The following is a 10,188-nucleotide window of genomic DNA, read 5'->3' as shown; positions in this document are numbered from 1 at the left end:
GAGGCTGTCGTCAGTTTGGACGCCACCAGGAAATGAGGATCGTAACGAGGACTTTGTTCAACAGGAAATTCGTACACAGATAATTTTGCTGTAAATTCAGCTCATTTACAGCTAAACACAACACAACAATGTTGTCTGTTTAGATGCCACCTGAGAAAATGACAGTCAAAATTAAGACTTTTTTAAGAAAAAGGCTTACAGGAGACAATAGATTTTAAGCTCATCAAGGGAGAAATGGAGGAGTGTGAGGAGCTCTTCCAATACCTGCCATGATAGGGGACAATAGCACTGTAGATCAAAAAATCTTGTCAGTAGGAAATGACAATATCAAGTTTGTCTTAATACTAGTAGGTTCAGCTCATCCACAGCTTGAAGTTCTAAAGAGAAATCCATGTTCAGCTTTGTTGGTAACTTTGTTGGACAAATGGATAAACTTTGTGGCGTGTTCGATTTGTCTGGCAGAAACTGCTATACATACATGTGCAGGACTGTAGGGATGTAAACTCTACTCATCCACAGCCAAAGAACCCAAGACTCAATCCAAGAATCTCTCACTCAGGAGTAAAGTGATCGGAAGATTTATTGATGACCTATGACCTGACGATGTCAGCAGGACAGAAAAGGTGTATGTACAACAGGGAGGGGTTTGTACAGATCTGGACTTAAAATAAAAAGTTAGAGGACCCAAAACTGTCCATATACAAATAACAAATACATCCATGTCCATTGTCACATCTTTGGAAAACATTGATGTTGGCTGCATAGTAAAGCAACAATACAATGTGCAAAGTCAAACCTTAAGTTCCCCCTACAGCTCTAGCCTGTTTAACACCATATATAACACTATTTCCTACACTGTACATCCCTCATATCCAGTGCAACACATACTAACAAGTACTGATGGATTCCCAAATTTTTTATCATGAATTAAAAGATTAGGTTTTTTTTTACACGTTTTAGTATTTTCTATGTATATAGAATTTGTCAGACTGGATATATTGTCTCAAGACAACAGAGAATTCATTTTGACCTTGATAAATACCTCTGGCAACAAGAAGTTACTTCTCTTAAAAGGATTAAAAACAAGACACAGGTGTTGTGATGTGAATTCCACTTCATTGTGGGACCTACAAATGTTGACTACAACTAGGCTAAGGTCCTGGTTAGAAGCTCTTGATGTTGAATGTTGACTACAGCTAGGCTACCGTCCTGGATAGAAACTCTTGATGTTGATGATGACTACAGCTAGACTACCGTCCTGGTTAGAAGCTCTTGATGTTGATGCCCTCCCGCAGCTGCATACACTGCACCTCGTCGATGTGGAGGGAGTTGGCCTTGACCTCGATGTCCTCCTCCAGGATCAGCTGGTTCCGTCGCAGACCCTTCAACTCCGAGTCCGACGCGTACAGCAGCTCTTGTAATCTGTAAACAAACAAACAAGAATAAGTTTTAAGCGTCAAGGAAGGTTAGACATCCGGGTAATAAGAGACGCAAGAAAACAGTTACTCAAGCAACTGGATAGATTTTGAAAACGGTCAGATATTTCAGGTAGCATTTCAGGCCGACTGTTGCCTACCCCTGCGTCAGGGAACCCGCAGCAGTATAATCTAATACTGGATACTACTTCTATCTACTACCTTTCGTCAGTGTCACTCAGGGTAAGATCAGCAGGTTTTTAACCCAAAATTATAAATTGATATGCTTATAACCTTTGGTTAATGTTTGTGGATCGACATATCTTACTCATGAGTGTCACTTGCACTACCCTGCTGTAGTGATTGCACAAAGTTGTGCGGCCCCAGGGCCATTGAAACAGATATGGGCACTGCCCTATGCACCATCTGGTGCAGGAATGACTTTAAAACTTCAAACTAACTCAAACAAACAAACAAGACCGACCTTTGTACGTTCTCGGAGATTTCGCCGACCTCTCCAACCAGCCTGTACTGGACGGGGTCGCGGCACAGCTCGACGTTGGGTCGTTGCTCGCGGTTACCAAGGCGTGTCTGCGCCACCTGCATGGGCGCCTCCTTGTCGTTGATGGCTTTCCTCAGCGAGGCGTTGTTCTTCTCCTGGGACGTCACTTCATCCATAACCTGGGGGGGGGGGGGGACATTGGTTCATTTCTTTGATTTGTATAACTTTTAGACCATTATTTATGAACATGGTGCATGTAACCTGAGTAAGGAACTACAATTTTTGAGCTATTGGTTTGTCTTGTAATGACTCATTCGAGAAATGTGGTTTTTAGGCGTAACACATTTTTGACGTAAGGCAATATCAATTGTTCAAAGAGTTATGTAAAAGAAAAATCTGGTCTCTAACAGAGGAATTGCTAGGATCTCATTTTGAAGATAAACTCACTGTTTAGTCTATGCCCTATTTGTATTCTGGGAGGCTACTGCTTTTGAGCCTCAGAGTCACTAGATTACACCCCTATGTTCTTACACCCCTTTCTCTAACCCTATCCTGGGCATTGGAACATATTGTTTTTTTTCCCCATAGCAGAACTGCCCCCTGTTCATCAGCATTGGTACTGCAGAAGCCAAACCTCACCTTACCCAGTTGGTCCTCCAGTTTGGACTTTGGAAGTTCTAACTCTAACCTTAACATCAGGGAATTGAAACTTAGGGCTGTCAAAACATAGGGCTATCCCCTGTCATTTCTTTCCCCATAGCAGAACTGCCCCCTGTTCATCAGAATCAGTACTGCAGAAGCTCACCTTGCCCAGATGATCCTCCAGTTTGGACTTGGCGAGATCTAACTCTAACTCTTAGTCTAACATCAGGACATTGGAACTTAGGGCTGTCCCCATAGCAGGACTGCCCCCTGTCCAACAGAATCGGTACTGCAGTAGCTCACCTTGCCCAGATGGTCCTCCAGTTTGGACTTGGCGAGCTTGGTCTCGTCGACGCGCTTGCGGAAGGCGAGGTTGGTGGCGTCGACCTGCTTCTGCATGTCGTCGGCGGTCTGGACCAGAACGCCGTCGATGAGCGAGCGCAGCTGGATGGACAGGTTCTTCTGCTTGTCCGCCTTCGCGATGTTGTCGTCCGAGAACGACCGCCAGTCCTGCGGGGTCACCGAGCTGGGGAGGGGACAAGTAAGGAAAAGTTAGGGGACAGATAAAGTAGTCAGGATATGGAACTGACAAAGTTTTGTTTCCTTTTTGTCTATTCATTAACCAATCTTCGGGTACAGATGCATTGGGTAGTTCCATCAGTCCTATGGGGCTGATTTCAAAAGGAGCCCAAAACAGATAAACACCATGATAAGGTACAGAGATTACTTTGGGAATTTTTAGTCATATCCATCACTCTTCAGCCTCACTTCAATGAACTGGCAGAACAAGTCAATACAACTTACAAGTACAAAACCATCTTGAACCTGAGAAAGCCACTAACTCGTCTACCGTGCTTACTTTGCCTGTATCTTAACGGCTGTGCCAGCGTATCCAATAGTGGGTGTGTTGTACAGATATCATTGTATATGATAGCTTATACTATCAGCTTACTTTGCCTGTATCTTGACAGCAGTGCTAGCGTATCCGATGGTGGGGGTGTTGTACAGATATCATTGTATATGATAGCTTATACTATGAGCTTACTTTGCCTGTATCTTAACGACTGTGCCAGCGTATCCGATTGTGGACGTGTTGTACAGATATCATTGTATATGATAGCTTATACTATCAGCTTACTTTGCTTGTATCTTAACGGCTGTGCCAGCGTATCCAATAGTGGGTGTGTTGTACAGATATCATTGTATATGATAGCTTATACTATCAGCTTACTTTGCCTGTATCTTGACAGCAGTGCTAGCGTATCCGATGGTGGGGGTGTTGTACAGATATCATTTTAACTACATACTAGTAATATACTGTGCTTACTTTGCCTGTATCTTGCGTATCTGATAGATTTCACTGTGCTTACTAAAAATGCCTGTATCTTGACGGCGGTGCCAGCGTATCCGATGTCGGAAATGTTGTACAGATATTATTGTAATGATACATTATACTGTGCTTACTTTGCCTGTATCTTGCGTATCTGATAGATTTCACTGTGCTTACTTTGCCTGTATCATGACGGCGGAACCAGCGTATCCAATAGTGGGTGTGTTGTACAGATATCATTGTATATGATAGCTTATACTATCAGCTTACTTTGCCTGTATCTTGACAGCAGTGCTAGCGTATCCGATGGTGGGGGTGTTGTACAGATATCATTGTATATGATAGCTTATACTATGAGCTTACTTTGCCTGTATCTTAACGACTGTGCCAGCGTATCCGATTGTGGACGTGTTGTACAGATATCATTGTATATGATAGCTTATACTATCAGCTTACTTTGCTTGTATCTTAACGGCTGTGCCAGCGTATCCAATAGTGGGTGTGTTGTACAGATATCATTGTATATGATAGCTTATACTATCAGCTTACTTTGCCTGTATCTTGACAGCAGTGCTAGCGTATCCGATGGTGGGGGTGTTGTACAGATATCATTGTAACTACATTATATAGTGTCCTTACTTTGCCTGTATCTTGACGGCGGAACCAGCGTATCCGATGTCGGGCGTGTTGTTGGTGAGCGTTGAGCAGAAGTCGTCGATGTTGAGCGCCGACAGCTTGTCGCGCAGGTCCTTCTCCAGGTGGAACTTTGCGGAGCGGTTCAGCCGGATCTGCTCGACGGCCTGTGCAAATATTACAGCACATACTTAAATTTGTGTGCAAGTAGAGGGCAGCCCCCTGGCTTTCTGAGATAATTGTACTCGGTGCACAACACGTGTGTATGACTAAGACTGTACAAGACGGCATAAGGCTGTTCCATGCCCCTGAGAATGTTACTCATTTACCACATCCTTTATGACTAATCTTGAATCATGACTCAATCTGTGAGAAGATTCCTCCATTGTGAAAGACACCCCCCCACATACACACACAAATACACACACAGACGCACGCACACATACACACACACACACTCGCACACACATACATACGCACACACACACACATACACACACACACAGTCCCCTGCTCTTATTTGTTTGTTTGTTTGTTTGTTTGTTCCTACCTGCTCGTGTGTCCTCATCAGCAGCTCCATCACCCCCTGGATCGTCTCCACCTCCTTCAGCAGCTGGCGCTCCACGTCGTCGTGGACAAGGTCGATCGACGCCCGGTTTTGTCTGCGAAACAAAAATGGGGATATGTTAAGTTAAAGGTGCCCTAAGCGATTTCAGGGGGTAAAACTTGAAATATTCTGGGGAAAACAATTCTGTTTTGTGAGGTTGGAATTGACATTTGCTTCCCCATATTAGCACATCTGCATCATTATTTCAGACTTTGGGCGTTTAAAAATAGTACAGAAACAAGCCACAAAAGGAGTATTTCATTTATTGGGTCCCCCCAAAAATCAGCCCAGAATCCATCCGTAACCGATTTCTGTCGACAATTTTCGGTAACTTCCGGCCGCGTGACGTCACAATGCCCAAGGACATTGAGCCATGACCATGTGATTATTTCTTTGGCTGCGTTTGGGACTTATCGGTCAGAATCGTGCCTGTTCGGAAGATTTGAAATGATGGCTGGCCTCCAAGTGCTCAGATTTTCAATCAGTTCCCACCACACAACGACATCACATTTTTGCTCCATGATGGTCGATATGTGATGGTATAGTGTTATCTAAACTTACTATGGATAGAAATCAGAAAAAAATTGATTTCGAATATATGACTTTCAGCGCCCTAATATTGCTTAGGTTGCCTTTAATAAATTGCCTGGGAACAACGGTACGCCCCTAATGTTCTGACACCTAATCTCCAAGCAGATCTCCACGGGGGCAGAATTGTACCAGCCAGCCAGAGTCTTCAGTCAGTATGGGGGTCTGCTGAAGACTCTGGCTGGCTGATACGATTTTACCCCCGTGGAGATCTGCTTGGAGATTATTGACACCCCCATGTTCCAACAACACCTATGTTGCTGGCCATGGTTGACCTATAGTAATAGAACTATTACATGCTATGTATACGCCACTATTGTCTTATTTCCATGCCACTTTAGTCCTATTCCATACCTGTTAGCGAGGCACGTCTGTGCGATTCTGAGCGGCTCCTCGCACGCCTCGATGCCCTTCTCCAGGCGGGTCTTGTACTCCAGCATCGTGTCCGTCTCGTTGGTGATCTCCTCCAGCTTCCGGTCCAGCTCCGACTTCCAGAAGTCAACATCGTCGATCCTCTGTTCTGTAGGGACATTAGGAAATGTGTTGATGTTAACAGTAATACTAAGTTTTTCCAGAGCAAAGACAGTTTCCACATTTGACCATATTTTTTTTAAAACCAGTAATATTGTAGGAGTTGTCACCAATGTAGAAGGCAGTTCTGAGAACAATAAGAACAGGTGTTCTGACACCCAAACAAAGACAATACACAGGTAATGAGAACAGGTGTTCCTACAGGTAAGCAGACGCCTGTTCCAACAAAGGAGTTTTAAAACCGTCAGGTTTTCTAAAGGAAGAATTTCTTATTGAAATCTAGCACAGCCATCCTGTACATGATAAAGCCATTATACATTGTCTTTGTCAGAGTTGGAAAATTACAACATTATTCCCTGTAGTCTGTACAGTGACAGTAGGGCATATTAACCTTCTCCCTGCTGCCTACACTCTTCAACATTGTGCACTCTTCAACATTGTGGCGGACTGGGAGCACTAGCTCAAGACCGCTCTGCATGGCGGCACAAACTCCACCAAGGTGCGAAAAAACTGGAACTGGACTTGGAACTTAACAAGTTTGCCAGAAGGCAAAAGAGACACACACCATGCCAAACAACAGCTTTCATCTGCGCTGTTTGTGGCAAACACTGCAAGAGTAAAGCTGGACTCGGCGCCCACGGACGAGTCCACCGACGCTGAACTGATCGTCTGGCAGGATGTAAAGGAACTGATGATGCTGCCTAATCCAATAACCAGTACAAACTCGGTGCCAAACGGCTACCCTAGCAGACTGAGGGTTAAGATTTACCTAGTTTCTTGTTGACGTCCCTCTGCGTCCGCCGCGTGGTCTGTTCTGTTTCGTTCATGATTTAACCTTCTCCCTGCTGCCTAACCCCATAACCAGTACAGACTCGGTGCCAAACAGCTACCCTAGCAGACTGAGGGTTAAGATTTACCTAGTTTCTTGTTGACGTCCCTCTGTGTCCGCCGCGTGGTCTGTTCTGTTTCGTTCATGATTTAACCTTCTCCCTGCTGCCTTACCCCATAACCAGTACAAACTCGGTGCCAAACAGCTACCCTAGCAGACTGAGGGTTAAGATTTACCTAGTTTCTTGTTGACGTCCCTCTGTGTCCGCCGCGTGGTCTGTTCTGTTTCGTTCATGATTTAACCTTCTCCCTGCTGCCTTACCCCATAACCAGTACAAACTCGGTGCCAAACAGCTACCCTAGCAGACTGAGGGTTAAGATTTACCTAGTTTCTTGTTTACATCCCTCTGTGTCCGCCGTGTGGTCTGTTCTGTTTCGTTCATGATTTAACCTTCTCCCTGCTGCCTTACCCCATAACCAGTACAAACTCGGTGCCAAACAGCTACCCTAGCAGACTGAGGGTTAAGATTTACCTAGTTTCTTGTTTACATCCCTCTGTGTCCGCCGTGTGGTCTGTTCTGTTTCGTTCATGATTTAACCTTCTCCCTGCTGCCTTACTCTATGCCTAATACAAATTCGGTGCCAAACGGCTACCTCACCAGACTGCAGGTTAAAGTAAGACCTACCTAGTTTCTTGTTGACGTCCCTCTGTGTCCGCCGCGTGGTCTGTTCCGTTTCGTTCATAAGCCGCTGGCTCTCCGCGATGAGCCTCTCGGACCGCGAGCGCTCGGCCTCGGCCGTGTGGTACTTGGTGAGGTTCGACACGGTCCACTCATCCTGCGTGAACTTGGGAGGCGGGGACACCAGCTTTGCCATGGCGATCTGAGGACAACAGAACAACAATGCGTAAGATTGGGATATGTGTATAAAACATGATATGATAAACTTAATACTTATTAAGCTAGTAGACCGCAGTGTCCTGCTGCTGCAGTGGTCTGGACATTCTGCAGCTAAAATCAGCCTTTCTTCAATTCTCTCTTACTTAGTCTCTACTGGATCCTGTTCATCAAGAGCTTCCTAAGCTCCCTTAGTTTTCTTTGAAGCTATTAGTTCTTTTTAAAAAAACAAGCTAATAAGTTTATGGCAAATGAAGCTTCTTTTCACTTCCTTAACTGCATTTTTTTATGTCTTCTCAAACATGTAGCTTATTATAAGGGATGCCTAGCTATGACAAGGATGTACAACTTGAATAAAGCAGAGAAAGCTGCAAATTAAGACATGAAAAACAGCCAAAACCACACATCTACTTGGAGATGAGTGAAACCCAACACTGGTGATATTTCTCCCAGCGTTGGTCGTGTGTTACCAAAACAGTCCGTCCCGTCAACATGTACACAAAAACACATCCTCTGGTACCGTGCACAAACTGTTTGGAGAATTACGATACATGTAGTACAAATTACTACTATGAGACTAAACGTTCCGTCAATTTGTAGGTGTGTTCTCTGTAAGGAGTTTTTACAGGTCTGGCCAGCAGATCGGAGGGTCCTACTAGTAACCCAACCCCCGTCCACTTATGGGTAGTTTCTGCACCACTGACCGCCCACAAAGACCCGACAAGGTCTCATATCTCCGGACAGCCGACAGCGGGACATGTGTGTGTTTGTGACGGTCTAATTATTGTGTATGATCTCGACTTGTTTCTTTTATACGTTTGGTTGTTGAGTTCCATCTGTCTTTCAAGTTGTGCATAATTTTTTTCCTCTTTCAAAGCAAGCTATTTCTAAATCTACTTGTTGGTGAAACACACCACTTGAAAGTTGTTCAAAATCCATTAAAGACTACTCTGAAAACTACTCAAAGATGTGAATCTGCTGAGAAATTAGTCCTTGCCACAACTGACCATCTCCAGACGCCAGACTAACACATGACTGTCACCTGTCCAGCCGGTCCCAAAGCAGCGGTGACAACTATTACTGCACTGTGTAATCTGCACTGGTCATTTGGGCCTCTGTAAATACACCAATGATGTTTGCTATCCCCAAGTCATCCGTGACACACGTTTAATTCAGCGGTTTTCCACATTTCTGTCTTCTTGATAGTCCTTATACATGCGTTTATGAAGGCAAAATGCCTCAATCTTGACTCTTATTAAGTACAATCAAACAAACTTTGTACCTTCATTTTTTTCCATCGAGAAACAACTAAAAAAAATGCCATGTAGGATTGCAACTTTCTTGCTTAGATCAAAATAAAGTGTCGCAGTGATGCCTCAAAGACCTAAAATAAATCGGTAACCGTTAAGGTCCAGTTTGAGTTAAGACAGGATGTGGCGATAACAACGTTAGGCTGTTTATTTGTCTAAACAAACTTCTGGCGTGGCGTCGTCACAAACGTAGCGACTGAAAACCTGGGCGTGCGAGTAGAGAAACCTTGATTTAAAACCTCGACATCTGCCGTCCAGTTTGAGCGATTATGCTACAGATATAACTCACACAGACCAAAAGAAGTCAAGAAAATACAGGCTTGTATGTCTGACATACGTAGAAACTGCCACTATTCAAGAATACTCTTAATTTTTTGTCGGCAACCATATATCATTGGCCACAACATAGACTGCATGCCCAAATAAATATCACTGCAGACAGAAAAAAACAATCGGGAATCTGAAGTATAAAAAAGACAAAAAATAAACATCAAACCACTCTAAAATTAACAGTAGACTCTCACCTGAAGTTCTTGAGTACTTCTACAGGAATTGCACAGGTAGAATTCGTGATAAAAGCCAGCAGAGCGCGAGAGTTTGAGGACGACCTCTTGTGTGTGTGTGTTCTGAATGGCGGCAGTGTTAAACACAACTCGATCCCTGTTCCTTAGCAACCGGCAGCTGACCTGTTGCTACAACAACCAAACCTTCCGTCTGATTGGACAATATTTGTCACGTGATACTTACAGGTCGCGGTTTTTACATTTTTCTTATAGTTTTATCAATACGTAGCAAAAATTCTGCTAAATTTTTAGTAATCAATCGTACGGAATGACTGTTGGATATAAAAACTATGAGCTAAGAGTTTTTCTGTGACCTTGGCTAAACGCATGCGTGGAGGTCAAA

General features: G+C 44.0%; 1 protein-coding gene across 3 annotated transcripts; it reads right to left on the bottom strand.

The window, feature by feature from the left end:
• Positions 1 to 562: 562 nt before the first annotated feature.
• Positions 563 to 9,946, bottom strand: LOC136424582 (tektin-1-like). Of its 3 annotated transcripts, XM_066413198.1 has the most exons (8): positions 9,807 to 9,946; positions 7,763 to 7,958; positions 6,072 to 6,237; positions 5,073 to 5,184; positions 4,529 to 4,689; positions 2,863 to 3,085; positions 1,900 to 2,096; positions 563 to 1,422 (listed from the first exon to the last, which is right to left on the bottom strand). In XM_066413198.1, exons 2-8 carry the CDS (start codon positions 7,950 to 7,952, stop codon positions 1,263 to 1,265), a joined length of 1,209 nt encoding a protein of 402 aa, XP_066269295.1. In that variant the 5' UTR covers positions 7,953 to 7,958; positions 9,807 to 9,946; the 3' UTR covers positions 563 to 1,262. The 3 variants fall into 3 exon arrangements, with proteins under 3 accessions (XP_066269295.1, XP_066269311.1, XP_066269304.1); XM_066413214.1 differs by lacking the exons at positions 7,763 to 7,958; positions 9,807 to 9,946 and adding an exon at positions 7,166 to 7,241; XM_066413207.1 differs by lacking the exons at positions 7,763 to 7,958; positions 9,807 to 9,946 and adding an exon at positions 7,018 to 7,148.
• Between the last annotated feature and the right edge of the window lie 242 nt (positions 9,947 to 10,188).

The sequence above is a fragment of the Branchiostoma lanceolatum genome, chromosome 1 (genome assembly GCF_035083965.1).
Source record: "Branchiostoma lanceolatum isolate klBraLanc5 chromosome 1, klBraLanc5.hap2, whole genome shotgun sequence".
Lineage (NCBI taxonomy): Eukaryota > Metazoa > Chordata > Leptocardii > Amphioxiformes > Branchiostomatidae > Branchiostoma > Branchiostoma lanceolatum.
This window is presented reverse-complemented; position numbering and strand designations above follow the sequence as displayed.